Source organism: Pseudophryne corroboree, chromosome 11 (genome assembly GCF_028390025.1).
Source record: "Pseudophryne corroboree isolate aPseCor3 chromosome 11, aPseCor3.hap2, whole genome shotgun sequence".
Taxonomy (NCBI): Eukaryota; Metazoa; Chordata; class Amphibia; order Anura; family Myobatrachidae; genus Pseudophryne; species Pseudophryne corroboree.
Window position 1 is genome coordinate 100,961,420 of NC_086454.1, and position 21,257 is coordinate 100,982,676.

General features: G+C 47.5%; 1 protein-coding gene across 1 annotated transcript in view; it reads right to left on the reverse strand.

Moving 5' to 3' along the window:
- Window positions 1-21,257, reverse strand: part of SYT7 (synaptotagmin 7) — a 642,713-nt gene that overhangs the window by 397,534 nt on the left and 223,922 nt on the right. The window contains exon 2 of the mRNA XM_063944176.1: window positions 19,044-19,147. Coding sequence (XP_063800246.1) covers window positions 19,044-19,147 — 104 coding nt within the window. The remainder of the gene's footprint in view (window positions 1-19,043; window positions 19,148-21,257) is intronic.

Below are 21,257 nucleotides of genomic sequence, written 5' to 3' on the forward strand. Positions count from 1 at the left end.
CGTCGAACTCCAGCTTGTAACCCTGAGAAATGAGGTCCTTTACCCAGGTATCCTGGCAGGAGCTTTCCCAGATGCGGCTGAAGTGACGCAGCCGAGCTCCCACCTCGAGATCCCCTTGAGGTGGGTGGGCACCGCCATGCTGAGGCCTTAGTGGAAGCTGAACTGGTGCTTTGTTCCTGAGAACCTGCGGTGGCTGGTTTTCTTGTCTGATCTCTGGTGCTTCTAGCTGCATTGGCGGCACCTCTGGCCCTAGATCGAAATCTGTTAGACCGAAAGGACTGGGCAGGCGGCCCCGGGTAGGTATGTCTAGCCGGCGGGGCCCCAGAGGGGAGAAATGTGGATTTCCCCACAGTAACTTTAGAAATCCACGTATCTAATTCAATCCGAAGAGCCAATACCCTCAAAAAGAAAGAAACTGTACATTGTGCTTGGACTCTGCGTCCGCTATCCACTGATGCAACCACAAAGCTTTGCATGCCGACACTGCCATAGCAGGGGTCCTAGCATTAATATTTCCTATCTCCTTGAGAGAGTCACACAGGACGTGTGCAGTGTCTTGAATGTGTTTTAGTAGAGTCACCGTAGTGACCAGGGACATATCCCCTGAGAGGCCCTCTTGAATTTGAGTAGCCCATGTATGAATGGCATGATCGGTCTTTGTGATATTCCAGCCACTGTGTAGACATCAGAGTAGTCTCTATTTTTCTATCCCCAGGGTCCTTTATGGTAAAGGTGCCCGGAGCTGGCAGTACCGCCTTCGTAGACAGGCGAGAGATTGATACATCTACAGCCTTCAGGAGCAAATAGGAAAGTGTGCAAAAACTGTTTTGTCACTTGGTATTTCTTATCTGGATTTTTCTAGGCCAACTTAAACAGGTCATCCAACTCTGCAGTATCAGGGAAAGTAACACTGAGTTTGTTCTGTGTTAAGAAAAATGACTGCTGTGCTGCAGCATCCTCTAGAGGGAGTTTTAACACATCCCGTATAGCAAGAATGAGGGGCTCAATACCCTGTGTAGAAGGGGAATCCCCAGTAACAAGATCCAAGTCCTCCCCCTCCTCCCCCTCCTCCTGTATCTCCTCATCAGAGACTGAGAGAAAAGCAGGTACGTCTTTGTGGTCCTTATCTAGAGAGGGGATGCTGTTGAACATCTTTTTTGATTATTAGCAGTGACCTGAGATGACTTATCTGACATCATGGATTTTATGGCACCTAGCCAGGAAGGCTCTTGACCCTCCCCACCAGGCCCCTCACTAAGTTGTGAGGACTGGCTGCATTGTTCACATGATATGGAACCAGATGTAGAGGGAGAGAATCTGGTGTGACATACACTGCATAATTGGTGTTTTACCATGTTTACAGTAAACAACAATTAACGGCCCTACACACTGGCAGATAAAATGCACGATATGAACGTTCTCGTTCATTAATGAACGAGAACTCGTTCATATCGTGCAGTGTGTAGGCACCAATGATTAACGATGCGCGGCCGCACTCTCGTTAATCGTTGGTGCCCCGTCGCTTATGTGTGCAGGCCAATATGGACGAGATTGTCCATATTAGCATGCAGTGCTATGGAGCCAGGTGACGGGGAGAGTGAAGAAACTTCACTCCCCCCGTCACCTTCCCCCAGCCGCCGTGTCACCCGTAGGCTGTATTTGCCGTCGGGCAGCTCGGCGGCGGATCGGTAAGTGTGTAGGGCCCATTATACACACATACACACAGACTATTAATATAATAGCAAGCTTGCCCTTACTGTATGGGAGAGGGAGACAGAGAGAAGGGAACAGCACACCCAAACTAAACAGCCACAGTGAGACTGCAAGCTGTTATATCATGGTGTAACACTGGAGTTTGTGTCCTTTCCAGGACACAGATTGTGTACAATAGCATCTCTCTCCCTTTGCTACACCACTGTACCAGTTTTTCTGCGTATCCTGTGTGTCTGGAGGAGCTGTATGTGTCTGCTGCTGCAGCTGTTAGCAGAGAAAGGCGCCAAAACGCCGCTGGTCCCGCTCTGAGGAAGCTCCGCCCCCTGTATTGGCGCCGGAGCTTCATAGATATTCTTACTGGCAAAGTCTTCATATAAGTGTAAAAACATCACAGAAGTGTTAGTTTCCACTACCACTGTCAGTGTACACAGGGGGACTATAGTGGGTCCCCCCCGGGAGGGTCCCATATGCCTCCCCTGCGTTTTGCCGCACCAAGAAACCGGAGGACCCCCTAGTGGGGCCCCTGATTTGTACTCACCACTCTTGTCACCTTCAGGCAATGTTAGGGGTGTGCGGCGTGCTGCGATTGTGACCACTTAGGCTCAGAGCCCCGCTGCACAACAACCTCTAAGGTAGAGATGAGCGGGTTCGGTTCCTCGGAATCCGAACCCGCCCGAACTTCAGCTTTTTTTACACGGATCCGAGCGACTCGGATCTTCCCGCCTTGCTCGGTTAACCCGAGCGCGCCCGAACGTCATCATGACGCTGTCGGATTCTCGCGAGGCTCGGATTCTATCGCGAGACTCGGATTCTATATAAGGAGCCGCGCGTCGCCGCCATTTTCACACGTGCATTGAGATTCATAGGGAGAGGACGTGGCTGGCGTCCTCTCCGTTTAGAGAAGAAATAGATAGGAGAGTGAGAGTGAGACAGTGACACTTCATTTACTGGAGCTTAGAGGAGTACTCAGACAGAGAGTGCAGAATTTTGCTGATAGTATTAGTTAGTTATACTAGTGACAGAGTGAGACAGTGACACTTCATTTACTGGAGCTTAGGAGGAGTACTCAGACAGAGAGTGCAGAATTTTGCTGATAGTATTAGTTAGTTATACTAGTGACTGACCAGTGACCACCAGTGCAGTTTTATATTATTTAATATAATCCGTTCTCTGCCTGAAAAAACGATACACAGTGACTCAGTCACATACCATATCTGTGCTCAGCCCAGTGTGCTGCTGCTGCATCATCTATGTATAATATCTGACTGTGCTCACACAGCTTAATTGTGGGGGAGACTGGGGAGCAGTTAGGTTATAGCAGGAGCCAGGAGTACATATTAAAATTAAACAGTGCACACTTTTTTTCTGCAGGAGTGCCACTGCCAGTGTGACTGACCAGTGACCTGACCACCAGTATATAGTATACTATATTGTATTGTGAATGTCTGCCTGTAAAAGTTAAACACACGTCGTGTGACTTGTGTGGTGTTTTTTTATTCTATAAAATAAAAAACTCATTCTGCTGACAGACAGTGTCCAGCAGGTCCGTCATTATATAATATATACCTGTCCGGCTGCAGTAGTGATATATATATATTTTTTATATCATTATTTATCATCCAGTCGCAGCAGACACAGTACGGTAGTTCACGGCTGTAGCTACCTCTGTGTCGGCACTCGGCAGTCCATCCATAATTGTATACCACCTACCCGTGGTTTTTTTTTTCTTTCTTCTTTATAAATACTACATCTCATTATCATCCAGTCTATATTAGCAGCAGACACAGTACAGTACGGTAGTCCACGGCTGTAGCTACCTCTGTGTCGGCACTCGGCAGTCCGTCCATAATTGTATACCACCTACCCGTGTTTTTTTTTTCTTCTTTATACATACTACATCTCATTATCAACCAGTCTATATTAGCAGCAGACACAGTACGGTAGTCCACGGCTGTAGCTACCTCTGTGTCGGCACTCGGCAGTCCATCCATAATTGTACACCACCTACCCGTGGTTTTTTTTTCTTTCTTCTTTATACATACTACATCTCATTATCATCCAGTCTATATTAGCAGCAGACACAGTACAGTACGGTAGTCCACGGCTGTAGCTACCTCTGTGTCGGCACTCGGCAGTCCATCCATAATTGTATACCACCTACCCGTGGTTTTTTTTTTCTTTCTTCTTTATACATACTACATCTCATTATCATCCAGTCTATATTAGCAGCAGACACAGTACAGTACGGTAGTCCACGGCTGTAGCTACCTCTGTGTCGGCACTCGGCAGTCCGTCCATAATTGTATACCACCTACCCGTGGTTTTTTTTTTCTTTCTTCTTTATACATACTACATCTCATTATCATCCAGTCTATATTAGCAGCAGACACAGTACGGTAGTCCATGGCTGTAGCTACCTCTGTGTCGGCACTCGGCAGTCCATCCATAATTGTATACCACCTACCCGTGTTTTTTTTTTCTTTCTTCTTTATACATACATCTCATTATCATCCAGTCTATATTAGCAGCAGACACAGTACAGTACGGTAGTCCACGGCTGTAGCTACCTCTGTGTCGGCACTCGGCAGTCCATCCATAATTGTATACCACCTACCCGTGGTTTTTTTTCTTTCTTCTTTATACATACTACATCTCATTATCATCCAGTCTATATTAGCAGCAGACACAGTACAGTACGGTAGTCCACGGCTGTAGCTACCTCTGTGTCGGCACTCGGCAGTCCGTCCATAATTGTATACCACCTACCCGTGGTTTTTTTTCTTTCTTCTTTATACATACTACATCTCATTATCATCCAGTCTATATTAGCAGCAGACACAGTACAGTACGGTAGGTAGTCCACGGCTGTAGCTACCTCTGTGTCGGCACTCGGCAGTCCATCCATAATTGTATACCACCTACCCGTGGTTTTTTTTTCTTTCTTCTTTATACATACATACTACATCTCATTATCATCCAGTCTATATTAGCAGCAGACACAGTACAGTACAATAGTCCACGGCTGTAGCTACCTCTGTGTCGGCACTCGGCAGTCCATCCATAATTGTATACTAGTATCCATCCATCTCCATTGTTTACCTGAGGTGCCTTTTAGTTGTGCCTATTAAAATATGGAGAACAAAAATGTTGAGGTTCCAAAATTAGGGAAAGATCAAGATCCACTTCCACCTCGTGCTGAAGCTGCTGCCACTAGTCATGGCCGAGACGATGAAATGCCAGCAACGTCGTCTGCCAAGGCCGATGCCCAATGTCATAGTACAGAGCATGTCAAATCCAAAACACCAAATATCAGTAAAAAAAGGACTCCAAAACCTAAAATAAAATTGTCGGAGGAGAAGCGTAAACTTGCCAATATGCCATTTACCACACGGAGTGGCAAGGAACGGCTGAGGCCCTGGCCTATGTTCATGGCTAGTGGTTCAGCTTCACATGAGGATGGAAGCACTCAGCCTCTCGCTAGAAAACTGAAAAGACTCAAGCTGGCAAAAGCACCGCAAAGAACTGTGCGTTCTTCGAAATCCCAAATCCACAAGGAGAGTCCAATTGTGTCGGTTGCGATGCCTGACCTTCCCAACACTGGACGTGAAGAGCATGCGCCTTCCACCATTTGCACGCCCCCTGCAAGTGCTGGAAGGAGCACCCGCAGTCCAGTTCCTGATAGTCAGATTGAAGATGTCAGTGTTGAAGTACACCAGGATGAGGAGGATATGGGTGTTGCTGGCGCTGGGGAGGAAATTGACCAGGAGGATTCTGATGGTGAGGTGGTTTGTTTAAGTCAGGCACCCGGGGAGACACCTGTTGTCCGTGGGAGGAATATGGCCGTTGACATGCCTGGTGAAAATACCCAAAAAATCAGCTCTTCGGTGTGGAAGTATTTCACCAGAAATGCGGACAACATTTGTCAAGCCGTGTGTTCCCTTTGTCAAGCTGTAATAAGTAGGGGTAAGGACGTTAACCACCTCGGAACATCCTCCCTTATACGTCACCTGCAGCGCATTCATAATAAGTCAGTGACAAGTTCAAAAACTTTGGGCGACAGCGGAAGCAGTCCACTGACCAGTAAATCCCTTCCTCTTGTAACCAAGCTCACGCAAACCACCCCACCAACTCCCTCAGTGTCAATTTCCTCCTTCCCCAGGAATGCCAATAGTCCTGCAGGCCATGTCACTGGCAATTCTGACGAGTCCTCTCCTGCCTGGGATTCCTCCGATGCATCCTTGCGTGTAACGCCTACTGCCGCTGGCGCTGCTGTTGTTGCTGCTGGGAGTCGATGGTCATCCCAGAGGGGAAGTCGTAAGCCCACTTGTACTACTTCCAGTAAGCAATTGACTGTCCAACAGTCCTTTGCGAGGAAGATGAAATATCACAGCAGTCATCCTGCTGCAAAGCGGATAACTGAGGCCTTGACAACTATGTTGGTGTTAGACGTGCGTCCGGTATCCGCCGTTAGTTCACAGGGAACTAGACAATTTATTGAGGCAGTGTGCCCCCGTTACCAAATACCATCTAGGTTCCACTTCTGTAGGCAGGCGATACCGAGAATGTACACGGACGTCAGAAAAAGACTCACCAGTGTCCTAAAAAATGCAGTTGTACCCAATGTCCACTTAACCACGGACATGTGGACAAGTGGAGCAGGGCAGGGTCAGGACTATATGACTGTGACAGCCCACTGGGTAGATGTATGGACTCCCGCCGCAAGAACAGCAGCGGCGGCACCAGTAGCAGCATCTCACAAACGCCAACTCTTTCCTAGGCAGGCTACGCTTTGTATCACCGCTTTCCAGAATACGCACACAGCTAAAAACCTCTTACGGCAACTGAGGAAGATCATCGCAGAATGGCTTACCCCAATTGGACTCTCCTGTGGATTTGTGGCATCGGACAACGCCAGCAATATTGTGTGTGCATTAAATATGGGCAAATTCCAGCACGTCCCATGTTTTGCACATACCTTGAATTTGGTGGTGCAGAATTTTTTAAAAAACGACAGGGGCGTGCAAGAGATGCTGTCGGTGGCCAGAAGAATTGCGGGACACTTTCGGCGTACAGGCACCACGTACAGAAGACTGGAGCACCACCAAAAACTACTGAACCTGCCCTGCCATCATCTGAAGCAAGAAGTGGTAACGAGGTGGAATTCAACCCTCTATATGCTTCAGAGGTTGGAGGAGCAGCAAAAGGCCATTCAAGCCTATACAATTGAGCATGATATAGGAGGTGGAATGCACCTGTCTCAAGTGCAGTGGAGAATGATTTCAACGTTGTGCAAGGTTCTGATGCCCTTTGAACTTGCCACACGTGAAGTCAGTTCAGACACTGCCAGCCTGAGTCAGGTCATTCCCCTCATCAGGCTTTTGCAGAAGAAGCTGGAGGCATTGAAGAAGGAGCTAAAAGGGAGCGATTCCGCTAGGCATGTGGGACTTGTGGATGCAGCCCTTAATTCGCTTAACAAGGATTCACGGGTGGTCAATCTGTTGAAATCAGAGCACTACATTTTGGCCACCGTGCTCGATCCTAGATTTAAAACCTACCTTGGATCTCTCTTTCCGGCAGACACAAGTCTGCTGGGGTGCAAAGACCTGCTGGTGACAAAATTGTCAAGTCAAGCGGAACGCGACCTGTCAACATCTCCTCCTTCACATTCTCCCGCAACTGGGGGTGCGAGGAAAAGGCTCAGAATTCCGAGCCCACCCGCTGGCGGTGATGCAGGGCAGTCTGGAGCGACTGCTGATGCTGACATCTGGTCCGGACTGAAGGACCTGACAACGATTACGGACATGTCGTCTACTGTCACTGCATATGATTCTCTCAACATTGAAAGAATGGTGGAGGATTATATGAGTGACCGCATCCAAGTAGGCACGTCACACAGTCCGTACTTATACTGGCAGGAAAAAGAGGCAATTTGGAGGCCCTTGCACAAACTGGCTTTATTCTACCTAAGTTGCCCTCCCACAAGTGTGTACTCCGAAAGAGTGTTTAGTGCCGCCGCTCACCTTGTCAGCAATCGGCGTACGAGGTTACATCCAGAAAATGTGGAGAAGATGATGTTCATTAAAATGAATTATAATCAATTCCTCCGCGGAGACATTGACCAGCAGCAATTGCCTCCACAAAGTACACAGGGAGCTGAGATGGTGGATTCCAGTGGGGACGAATTGATAATCTGTGAGGAGGGGGATGTACACGGTGATATATCGGAGGATGATGATGAGGTGGACATCTTGCCTCTGTAGAGCCAGTTTGTGCAAGGAGAGATTAATTGCTTCTTTTTTGGGGGGGGTCCAAACCAACCCGTCATATCAGTCACAGTCGTGTGGCAGACCCTGTCACTGAAATGATGGGTTGGTTAAAGTGTGCATGTCCTGTTTATACAACATAAGGGTGGGTGGGAGGGCCCAAGGACAATTCCATCTTGCACCTCTTTTTTCTTTTATTTTTCTTTGCGTCATGTGCTGTTTGGGGAGGGTTTTTTGGAAGGGCCATCCTGCGTGACACTGCAGTGCCACTCCTAGATGGGCCCGGTGTTTGTGTCGGCCACTAGGGTCGCTTATCTTACTCACACAGTCAGCTACCTCATTGCGCCTCTTTTTTTCTTTGCGTCATGTGCTGTTTGGGGAGGGTTTTTTGGAAGGGCCATCCTGCGTGACACTGCAGTGCCACTCCTAGATGGGCCCGGTGTTTGTGTCGGCCACTAGGGTCGCTTATCTTACTCACACAGTCAGCTACCTCATTGCGCCTCTTTTTTTCTTTGCGGCATGTGCTGTTTGGGGAGGGTTTTTTGGAAGGGCCATCCTGCGTGACACTGCAGTGCCACTCCTAGATGGGCCCGGTGTTTGTGTCGGCCACTAGGGTCGCTTATCTTACTCACACAGTCAGCTACCTCATTGCGCCTCTTTTTTTCTTTGCGTCATGTGCTGTTTGGGGAGGGTTTTTTGGAAGGGACATCCTGCGTGACACTGCAGTGCCACTCCTAGATGGGCCCGGTGTTTGTGTCGGCCACTAGGGTCGCTTATCTTACTCACACAGCTACCTCATTGCGCCTCTTTTTTTCTTTGCGTCATGTGCTGTTTGGGGAGGGTTTTTTTGGAAGGGACATCCTGCGTGACACTGCAGTGCCACTCCTAGATGGGCCCGGTGTTTGTGTCGGCCACTAGGGTCGCTTATCTTACTCACACAGCGACCTCGGTGCAAATTTTAGGACTAAAAATAATATTGTGAGGTGTGAGGTATTCAGAATAGACTGAAAATGAGTGGAAATTATGGTTTTTGAGGTTAATAATACTTTGGGATCAAAATGACCCCCAAATTCTATGATTTAAGCTGTTTTTTAGGGTTTTTAGAAAAAAACACCCGAATCCAAAACACACCCGAATCCGACAAAAAAATTCGGTGAGGTTTTGCCAAAACGCGGTCGAACCCAAAACACGGCCGCGGAACCGAACCCGAACCAAAACACAAAACCCGAAAAATTTACGGCGCTCATCTCTACTCTAAGGATGGTGGTCCTGCAGTGGGAGAGCGGCTCTGATGCCTGAAGATACTGGTAACCATCCCCCCCTAACTCCCATGGTTCAGGTATGTTGTTGCCCAAACAGCATACCAAAAGTAATAAACGAATAATGTCCTGTAAAACTTGCAAGCATTAACAGCCCAATTGCCAAGAATAGAAGCAGAGTTAGTAGATTAGGTTAACCCATGTATTGCATTAATCCAGGATTAGAGCACCATTTGCCAAAGCACTCAGCATAAATAGTATCCTTTCCGCTGAAAATGGACCCTGAGGCGGAGAAACGCGTTTGAGAGGGAGAACGATAGGTGCTGTGAGTTAAGAGAAAGTCTCTCACCCCCTGCAATATCGGGTGTTTGGCTCACAACTTTTATTACCGGCCGGTGAACTGTTACCATTCATACCCCAGTGCACAGGGGAATGAGTGTGGTGAAGCTTTGGTGACCCTTTGAATCACATGCTGTTAGCTTGTGCAGCCAGAAAGGATACTATTTATGCTGAGTGCCTTGGCAAATGGTGCTCTAATCCTGGATTAATGCAATACATGGGTTAACCTAATCTACTAACTCTGCTTCTATTCTTGGCAATTGGGCTGTTAATGCTTGCAAGTTTTACAGGACATTATTCATTCATTTCTGCTTCATCCATTTGGGCTGAAAGAACACTCTGTGTGGCTACATAACAATATTAACCTTGCCTTATAAGGATGATTGAAAGGCTGCTTGGATAAAGGAATGCATGCTTGCTTATTGGGGCATATCAATCTAATGTGCTAATTACCGGGACTTTTAGTACAGCACTCTTCATTTTTAAGTTTGGAGCTATATATATATATATCTTTGTCATCAAGTTGTCAGGGCAATTCTATGTATGAATTAATATTGGTGCTATTATTAAATGATAGGCTAATAGTACAATTATAGCAATTTTTTCAAATAGAATTGCAATGAATCAATAATCGTATTTTATGATTAAATCTTAACTATATTAATTAATATTTTTAGTGTGATACTGGCCGGTATCTTTTTGCATATTTATATTTGTTGTCATCTTTGTGTATGTGTATTATAAAAGATAAATTTAAAACCAAAGTGGGTAGCGCTGTCTCAATTTTTGTTTGTATATTCTTCTTTGGAGGGATTTGGATCATCCCTCAGAGTTCAGCTGCATTCACTTTGGTGAGTGATAAGCGCCAGGTGCAAATCCATTCCAAAAGTAATAAAGTTTTAAAAGAAACTGAAGAAAACTCTCTGGAGCTCCAGAGTGTGCATCCTCCCCTGAGGGCACTTTTTTCTAAACTGTCTGTGGGAGGGGGCATAGAGGGGAGGAGCCAGCACACCCAGTTGAAGAAATTTGAAGTGCACCGGCTCCTTTGGACCCCGTCTATACCCCATCGTACTAATTCCCCAATATCCCTTACGGATGCTAGAGAAAGGAGAATATTGAGCCCCTATCTCATGACCATAAACTCAGGTGTAGCAAGGGTCCGGGTCCAGATTTGTTTGGTTCATAGTGCTGCAATGTGTGCAAACAACACTGTAAAGATACCGGGTCCCTAGACATAACATTACTTCTTAGCCTAGGGACAAAGAAATATCTCTTCAGCTCTCTGAGTAGCTCTACTTATACCTCCAGAAGCTTCATATTGCAGGGGTGTGTGTGACCTCTTTGTCTTAGGGGGGTCATTCCGAGTTGTTCGCTCGTTGCCGGTTTTCGCAACGGAGCGATTAAGGCGAAAATGCGCATGCGCATGGTACGCAGTACGCATGAGCTAAGTATTTTAGCTCAAAACCAAGTAGATTTACTCACGTCCGAACGAAGAATTTCCATCGTTGAAGTGATCGGAGTGTGATTGACAGGAAGTGGGTGTTTCTGGGCGGAAACTGAGCGTTTTCTGGGAGTGTGCGGAAAAACGCAGGCGTGCCAGGATAAAACGCGGGAGTGTCTGGAGAAACGGGGGAGTGGCTGGCCGAACGCAGGGCGTGTTTGTGACGTCAAACTAGGAACGAAACGGGCTGAGCTGATCGCAGTGTAGGAGTAAGTCTCGAGCTACTCAGAAACTGCTAAGAATTTTCTATTTGCAATCCTGCTAATCTTTCGTTTGCAATTCTGCTAAGTTAAGATACACTCCCAGAGGGCGGCGGCCTAGCGTGTGCAATGCTGCTAAAATCTGCTAGCGAGCGAACAACTCGGAATGACCCCCTAGGATCTTACAGCATTGGAATACAATACATATTCTAATCAAGGTGATTACATCAGCCAGAGAAACACCCTGTCTGGCCATCTCACTTTTGGACAATAGGGAGTAAACAAAAAGGGACGATGGTACCATATATGACAACCTTTGAGTGTCCACTGTGGTGTATGAAAACAATAGGAAACTAGGTCTAACATAAATACATTATCCAAAGGGTAACAGATAATAAGATTTTACTTACCGATAAATCTATTTCTCGTAGTCCGTAGTGGATGCTGGGGACTCCGTCAGGACCATGGGGATTAGCGGCTCCGCAGGAGACAGGGCACAAAAATAAAGCTTTAGGATCAGGTGGTGTGCACTGGCTCCTCCCCCTATGACCCTCCTCCAAGCCTCAGTTAGGATACTGTGCCCGGACGAGCGTACACAATAAGGAAGGATTTTGAATCCCGGGTAAGACTCATACCAGCCACACCAATCACACCGTACAACTTGTGATCTGAACCCAGTTAACAGTATGACAACGTAGGAGCCTCTGAACAGACGGCTCACAACAATAACAACCCGATTTTTTTGTAACAATAACTATGTACAAGTATTGCAGACAATCCGCACTTGGGATGGGCGCCCAGCATCCACTACGGACTACGAGAAATAGATTTATCGGTAAGTAAAATCTTATTTTCTCTAACGTCCTAGTGGATGCTGGGGACTCCGTCAGGACCATGGGGATTATACCAAAGCTCCCAAACGGGCGGGAGAGTGCGGATGACTCTGCAGCACCGAATGAGAGAACTCCAGGTCCTCTTTAGCCAGGGTATCAAATTTGTAGAATTTTACAAACGTGTTCTCCCCCCGACCACGTAGTTGCTCGGCAGAGTTGTAATGCCGAGACCCCTCGGGCAGCCGCCCAGGATGAGCCCACCTTCCTTGTGGAATGGGCATTTACATATTTTGGCTGTGGCAGGCCTGCCACATAATGTGCAAGCTGAATTGTACTACACATCCAACTAGCAATCGTCTGCTTAGAAGCAAGAGCACCCAGTTTGTTGGGTGCATACAGGATAACAGCAAGTCAGTTTTCCTGACTCCAGCCGTCCTGGAAACCGATATTTTCAGGGCCCTGACAACATCTAGCAACTTGGAGTCCTCCAAGTCCCTAGTAGCCGCAGGTACCACAATAAGCTGGTTCAGGTGAAACGCTGACACCACCTTAGGGAGAGACTGGGGACGAGTCCGCAGCTCTGCCCTGTCCGAATGGACAATCAGATATGGGCTTTTGTGAGACAAAGCCGCCAATTCTGACACTCGCCTGGCCGAGGCCAGGGCCAACATCATGGTCACTTTCCATGTGAGATATTACAAATCCACAGATTTGAGCGGTTTAAACCAATGTGATTTGAGGAATCCCAGCACTACGTAGAGATCCCACAGTGCCACTGGAGGCACAAAAGGGGGTTGTATATGCAGTACTCCCTTGACAAACTTCTGGACTTCAGGAACTGAAGCCAATTCTTTCTGGAAGAAAATCGACAGGGCCGAAATTTGAACCTTAATGGACCCCAATCTGAGGCCCATATACACTCCTGTTTGCAGGAAATGCAGGAATCGACCGAGTTGAAATTTCTTCGTGGAGCCTTCCTGGCCTCACACCACGCAACATATTTTCGCCACATGTGGTGATAATGTTGTGCGGTCACGTCCTTCCTGGCTTTGACCATGGTAGGAAAGACCTCTTCCGGAATGCCTTTTTCCCTTAGGATCCGGCGTTCAACCGCCATGCCGTCAAACGCAGCCGCGGTAAGTCTTGGAACAGACATGGTACGTGCTGAAGCAAGTCCCTTCTTAGCGGCAGAGGTCATGAGTCCTCTGTGAGTATCTCTTGAAGTTCCGGGTACCAAGTCCTTCTTGGCCATTTCGGAGCCACGAGTATAGTTCTTACTCCTCTACGTCTTATAATTCTCAATACCTTGGGTATGAGAAGCAGAGGAGGAAACACATACACCGACTGGTACGCCCACGGTGTTACCAGAACGTCCACAGCTATTGCCTGAAAGTCTCTTGACCTGGCGCAATACCTGTCCAGTTTTTTGTTCAGGCTGGACGCCATCATGTACACCTTTGGTCTTTCCCAACGGTTAACAATCATGTGGAAAACTTCCCGATGAAGTCCCCACTCTCCCGGGTGGAGGTCGTGCCTGCTGAGGAAGTCTGCTTCCCAGTTGTCCACTCCCGGAATGAACACTGCTGACAGTGCTATCACATGATTTTCCGCCCAGCGAAAAATCCTTGCAGTTTTTGCCATTGCCCTCCTGCTTCTTGTGCCGCCCTGTCTGTTTACGTGGGCGACTGCCGTGATGTTGTCCCACTGGATCAATACCGGCTGACCTTGAAGCAGAGGTCTTGCTAAGCTTAGAGCATCATAAATTGCCCTTAGCTCCAGTATATTTATGTGGAGAAAAGTCTCCAGACTTGATCACACTCCCTGGAAATTTTTTCCTTGTGTGACTGCTCCCCAGCCTCTCAGGCTGGCCTCCGTGGTCACCAGCATCCAATCCTGAATGCCGAATCTGCGGCCCTCTAGAAGATGAGCACTCTGTAACCACCACAGGAGAGACACCCTTGTCCTTGGAGATAGGGTTATCCGCCGATGCATCTGAAGATGCGATCCGGACCATTTGTCCAGCAGATACCACTGAAAAGTTCTTGCGTGGAATCTGCCGAATGGAATCGCTTCGTAATAAGCCACCATTTTTCCCAGGACTCTTGTGCAATGATGCACTGACACTTTTCCTGGTTTTAGGAGGTTCCTGACTAGCTCGGATAACTCCCTGGCTTTCTCCTCCGGGAGAAACACCTTTTTCTGGACTGTGTCCAGAATCATCCCTAGGAACAGCAGACGTGTCGTCGGAAACAACTGCGGTTTTGGAATATTTAGAATCCACCCGTGCTGTCGTAGAACTACTTGAGATAGTGCTACTCCGACCTCCAACTGTTCTCTGGACCTTGCTCTTATCAGGAGGTCGTCCATTTTCTTCGAAGAAGAATCATCATTTCGGGCATTACCTTGGTAAAGACCCGGAGTGCCGTGGACAATCCAAACGGCAGTGTCTGAAACTGATAGTGACAGTTCTGTACCACGAATCTGAGATACCCTTGGTGAGAAGGGCAAATTGGGACATGGAGGTAAGCATCCCTGATGTCCCGGGACACCATATAGTCCCCTTCTTCCTGGTTCGCTATCACTGCTCTGAGTGACTCCATCTTGATTTGAACCTTTGTAAGTGTTCAAATATTTCAGATTTAGAATAGGTCTCACCGAGCCTTCTGGTTTCAGTACCACAATATAGTGTGGAATAATACCCCTTTCCTTGTTGTAGGAGGGGTACTTTGATTATCACCTGCTGGGAATACAGCTTGTGAATTGTTTCCAATACTGGCTCCCTGTCGGAGGGAGACGTTGGTAAAGCAGACTTCAGGAACCTGCGAGGGGAAACGTCTCGACTTTCCAATCTGTACCCCTGGGATACTACTTGTAGGATCCAGGGGTCCTGTACGGCTCCAGCGTCATGCTGAGAACTTGGCAGAAGCGGTGGAAGGCTTCTGTTCCTGGGAATGGGCTGCCTGCTGCAGTCTTCTTCCCTTTCCTCTATCCCTGGGCAGATATGCTTATGGGGACGAAAGGACTGAGGCTGAAAAGACGGTGTCTTTTTCTGCATAGATGTGACTTAGGGTAAAAACGGTGGATTTCCCAGCAGTTGCCGTGGCCACCAGGTCCGATGGACCGACCCCAAATAACTCCTCCCCTTTATACGGCAATACATCTTTGTGCCGTTTGGAATCTGCATCACCTGACCACTGTCGTGTCCATAAACATCTTTTGGCAGATATGGACATCGCACTTACTCTTGATGCCAGAGTGCAAATATCCCTCTGTGCATCTCGCATATATAGAAATGCATTCTTTAAATGCTCTATAATAAATAAAATACTGTCCCTGTCAAGGGTATCAATATTTTCAGTCAGGGAATCCGACCAAGCCACCCCCGCGCTGCACATCCAGGCTGAGGCGATCGCTGGTCGCAGTATAACACCAGTATGTGTGTATATACTTTTTAGGATATTTTCCAGCCTCCTATCAGCTCACACACAGGGAATGCTCTGATAGAGGACAGGACCCACTAGCCCTTTGGGGAGACAGAGGGAGAGTTTGCCAGCACACACCAAAAACGCTATAATTATACAGGGACAACCTTTATATAAGTGCTTTTCCCTTATAGCATTTTAATATATGTAGTCATATCGCCAAATCAGTGCCCCCCCTCTCTGTTTTAACCCTGTTTCTGTAGTGCAGTGCAGGGGAGAGCCTGGGAGCCTTCCCACCAGCATTTCTGTGAGGGAAAATGGCGCTGTGTGCTGAGGAGAATAGGCCCCGCCCCCTTTTCGGCGGGCTTCTTCTCCCGTTTTTCTGAGACCTGGCAGGGGTTAAATACATCCATATAGCCCCCAGGGGCTATATGTGATGTATTTTTAGCCATAAAAAAGGTATTATACATTGCTGCCCAGGGCGCCCCCCCAGCGCCCTGCACCCTCCGTGACCGCTGTGTGAAGTGTGCTGACAACAATGGCGCACAGCTGCAGTGCTGTGCGCTACCTCAGGAAGACTGAAAAGTCTTCTGCCGCCTGCTTCTGGACCTCTTCCATCTTCGGCATCTGCAAGGGGGGTCGGCGGCGCGGCTCCGGGACGAACCCCAGGGTGAGACCTGTGTTCCGACTCCCTCTGGAGCTAATGGTGTCCAGTAGCCTAAGAAGCCAATCCATCCTGCACGCAGGTGAGTTCACTTCTCTCCCCTAAGTCCCTCGATGCAGTGAGCCTGTTGCCAGCAGGACTCACTGAAAATAAAAAACCTAAAAACTTTTTCTAAGCAGCTCTTTAGGAGAGCCACCTAGATTGCACCCTGCTCGGACGGGCACAAAAACCTAACTGAGGCTTGGAGGAGGGTCATAGGGGGAGGAGCCAGTGCACACCACCTGATCCTAAAGCTTTATTTTTGTGCCCTGTCTCCTGCGGAGCCGCTAATCCCCATGGTCCTGACGGAGTCCCCAGCATCCACTAGGACGTTAGAGAAAACACAATTGCATATATTAACAACATCAAGGTTGATTCAAACACAATATTGGGTGAGCAGCAATGGACATGTTATGGAGAATAAACAAACAGATCAATTGAATGTATATGGATATGGGTATAAAAAGTACATATTTGACACAGGAAATGAGGCATAACTACTGTATATTAATTGTCACAGACCTAATTTCCTCACAAACACCTATTTACAATATGAAAGCACCAGAGTCCTTCTGTATTGTCAAATTAAATCTGAGTTTTCCTGGGCCTCACCTAGTTTTCCGAGGTCTCACCTCGTTTTCCTATGCCTCACTTAGTTTTCTGAGGCCTCACCTAGTTTTCCGGAAACTCACCTAGTTTTCCTAGGCCTCACCTAGTTTTCCGAGGTCTCACCTAGTTTTCCTAGGCCTCACTTAGTTTTCCGAGGTCTCACCTAGTTTTCCGAGGCCTCACCTAGTTTTCCGAGGTCTCACCTAGATTTCCTAGGCCTCACTTAGTTTTCCGAGGTCTCACCTAGTTTTTCTAGGCCTCACTTAGTTTTCTGAGGCCTTACCTAGTTTTCCGGAGCCTCACTTAGTTTTACTAGGCCTCATCTAGTTTTCCTAGGCCTCACCTAGTTTTCCTAGGCCTCACCTAGTTTTCCTAGGCCTCACCTAGTTTTCCTAGGCCTCTCCTAGTTTTCCTAGGCCTCATCTAGTTTTCCGAGGTCTCACCTAGTTTTCCTAGGCCTCATTTATTTTTCTGAGGTCTCACCTAGTTTTCCTTGGCCTCACTTAGTTTTCGGAGGCCTCACCTAGCTTTCCTAGGCCTCATCTAGTTTTCTGAGGTCTCACGTAGTTTTCCTAGGCCTCACTTAGTTTTCTGAGGCCTCACCTACAGTAGTTTTCCGAGGCCTCACCTAGTTCTCCTAGGCCTCACTTAGTTTTCTGAGGCCTCACCTACAGTAGTTTTCCGAGGCCTCATCTAGTTTTCCTAGGCCTCATCTAGTTTTCCTAGGGCTAGCCTAGCTATCTTGCATGGTATAACTGGATTAACAGTGGCCATTCCACAGATAGAAACACCTAATTTAAACAAACATGTTGTAAATACAATTATTTGAAGTGTAGGCTTTGGTCTAACCATTTTGACATAGATTGCTGTGAATATGTATACAGTATATTGAGGGACAGTAAATATGTTTTATTTTGTACTTTAGACTTTGGGATTTCTAGAGCCACCGTCTATCCTTCACAACACACCATTATAATGGTGGTTTCTTTTCTGTTAGGACATTGGGGGTCATTCTGACCCGATCACACGCTGCAGTTTATCGCAGCGCAGCGTTCGGGTCAGAACTGCGCATGTGCTGGCGCCGCAGTGCGCTGGTGCATACCAGACGGCCGAAGGACGTCGCTGAGCTATGATCGCCTCTGCCTGATTGACAGGCAGAGGCGGTCGATGGGCGGAACGGCGGCGTTTGGCCGCTGTTTTGTGGGCGTGGTCCGGCCAACGCAGGCGTGGCCGGACCGTGCGGGGGGCGGGCCGCAGCGGCTGCGTGACGTCACATGCAGCCGCTGCGGGCCGGGGAGCGACGAGTAGCTCCCGGCCAGCACGCTAAAGCTGCGCTGGCCGGGAGCTACTCCTAAAGTGCAAAAGCATCGCCACTGACATGCGGGGCGGGATAGCCCTGTGCTGGGTGTCCCCCTGCATGTCTATTGTCACGATCGTAGCCCTGCAAAATTTTGCAGGGCTACGATCAACTCGGAATGACCCCCCTTGTGTCTTTTGCCAGTTGCACGTCTGCGACTTTATGCATCTGCCGGTACAAGCCCTTCCCTGGGGTACAGCTGTGCGTCTGAATGTGCAAGGACTGAGGCACCCACTTTTAGCGTCTGTAGATTCTCAAATATCACATAGTGCATATTTAGACGCAACCATCGCTCGCACCATCAAAAAGTGCACCAGCCCCTATGGTAGGTGTAGGTTCTCCGTCAGAGTATAGCCTCCAATGTAAACAATTGTGTATCTAAGTACGCAACCACTACAGTGACACTCCCTCGTCACGTAACATAAGACAGGCCATGTTCGTGCTTCTGAATAAGCACTGCCCACTAACGCCCAACACATTTCCAATGCATTTCTGATACTGTTCGTCTCAATCTCAACTGCGACTCTGTGCGCACAGACTCTGGACGCGCGTGCAGTGTGGCGTAGACGCATGTGCATGAGGAAAGAATCACTCAGCTGCGTCCAAACAGGTCCACTGTGCTCCAGTTTGGTATGAAGTATTTTCTCAGACCAATTCTGAATGTTCGTTAAATATATAATAATAATCTCAAATGTGAAGATCTCAGTGTATGACCATTAGCAGCTTTCTGCTATAATTAGCTGCTGCTATCTGTGGTCACATCTTATAAATGAACACTTATCAGAGCGCTGCACATGTGATAGATCAGGAACAGGAAGAGGACAGACAGACGCTGTACACTTACTAGCTTTCGCTGGCACCACTGGCAGAGTCCGCACATGACGATTGTGATGCTCAGGCTGAGTGCGAGGGCACCGGAGACTAGGATTATCTCACTGGTTGGAGCTCCTGGGAGATAGAAAGAGATAATGAATGAATAGAAATAAACATTGAGTTGAGATACACAGAAAATATAAATTGACAAAAAGGTAAAGTGGGACTGAGAACGTGCAAAAAGAATGTCCGGATATGTGACCACTTGTATTAAGGCAAATCAATAATGTAGGTCATATTAGAGTGCACTGACATAGTTAACCTTGATGTGACCTCTTGATTGTACCTGACCAGTACCCAAGTGTACTTGGAATCCCCTGTAAAAATCTCAGGGTTCAAAGTACTACATTTATATGTCAAACGAGTTTGCTATACCAAAGTGTAACTGGTGATGCCATGAGGTAGTGTAACCTGCTGAGGCCATGAACAAGCCAGTATTGAATATTTATTAGGCTACCAAAGAGGGCGCCATATGGCCAAGTAACATAGTTAGAAGACTGTTAGAAAGCAAGAGGCATGTGACACTACAGCCGCCCTCCAGGACAGCCATCAGGGGGGGACTGGTGTCCCGGGCCCTTACAGAGAGGGTGACCCACACCTGGCTCCATCTGCCAATACCAGGAGAGCTGCACCAGGCTGTGAAACAACAGCGGTCTGATGCACAGGGAGGACATCTTAAAACAAGCCTTCCCTATGTGTCAGCTCTCTGTCCGCAGTGCTCCATCTATATGTAACATCACAATGGGGTGGAGTGGTGCGGCATAATATATATATTTTTTTTTGGGGGGGGGGGGCTGGCCTTGTCTATTTTGTCTGTCCCGGGCCCCACAATTTCTGATGGCAGCCCTGCTGCCCTCTGTGTATTCTTCTCTCTTTATAATTTAGTATCTCTCATCTATTGCACTGATTCCTCCATCTCTTCTAACGTTCCCTTTTCACAGGTCTCAATTCATTTTCTTATACTACTCTTTCCATCTTGTACTTACACTGCTCCTAGTCTCCTACTATCTGTTACACTGCTCTTAGCCTCCTACTATCTCTCACACTGCTCTATCTCCCCTCTCACACTGCTCTATCTCCCTATCATACTACTCTATCACCTCTCTCACACTGCTCTATCTCCCTATCATACTACACTATCACCTCTCTCACACTGCTCTATCTCCCTATCATACTACTCTATCACCTCTCTCACACTGCTCTATCTCCCTATCATACTATTCTATCACCTCTCTCACACTGCTCTATCTCCCTATCATACTACTCTATCACCTCTCTCACATTGCTCTATCTCCCTATCATACTACTCTATCACCTCTCTCACACTGCTCTATCTCCCTATCATACTACTCTATCACCTCTCTCACATTGCTCTATCTCCCTATCATACTACTCTATCACCTCTCTCACACTGCTCTATCTCCCTATCATACTATTCTATCACCTCTCTCACACTGCTCTATCTCCCTATCATACTACTCTATCACCTCTCTCACATTGCTCTATCTCCCTATCATACTACTCTATCACCTCTCTCACACTGCTCTATCTCCCTATCATACTACTCTATCACCTCTCTCACATTGCTCTATCTCCCTATCATACTACTCTATCACCTCTCTCACACTGCTCTATCTCCCTATCATACTACTCTATCACCTCTCTCACACTGCTCTATCTCCCTATCATACTACTCTATCACCTCTCTCACACTGCTCTATCTCCCTATCATACTACTCTATCACCTCTCTCACACTGCTCTATCTCCCTATCATACTACTCTCTCCATCCTGTACTTACATTGCTCCTAGTCTCCTACTATCTCTCGCACTGCTCCTAGTGCCTAACTCAGATCTGATCGTAGATGTGCTAAATTTAGCAGATCTATGATCAGTTTCTCAGACATGCGGGGGGATGCCCAGCACAGGGCTAGTCCACCCCACATGTCTGGCTCTGCCAATTTTGGCCGATCAAAACCTCTAAATGGATACCGCGATAATGACCATCGTCATTAATCTCGATATCTGGCCATTTTGATTGGCTGAAATTGTATCACCCCTAATAGGATGCTGCCCTATATCTCACACTGCAATATCTCCCTATTATACTACTTTCTCTCTCCATCTTTTACTTACACTGTCCTTTGTCTCCTACTATCTCTCACACTGCTCTATCTCCAAGTCAT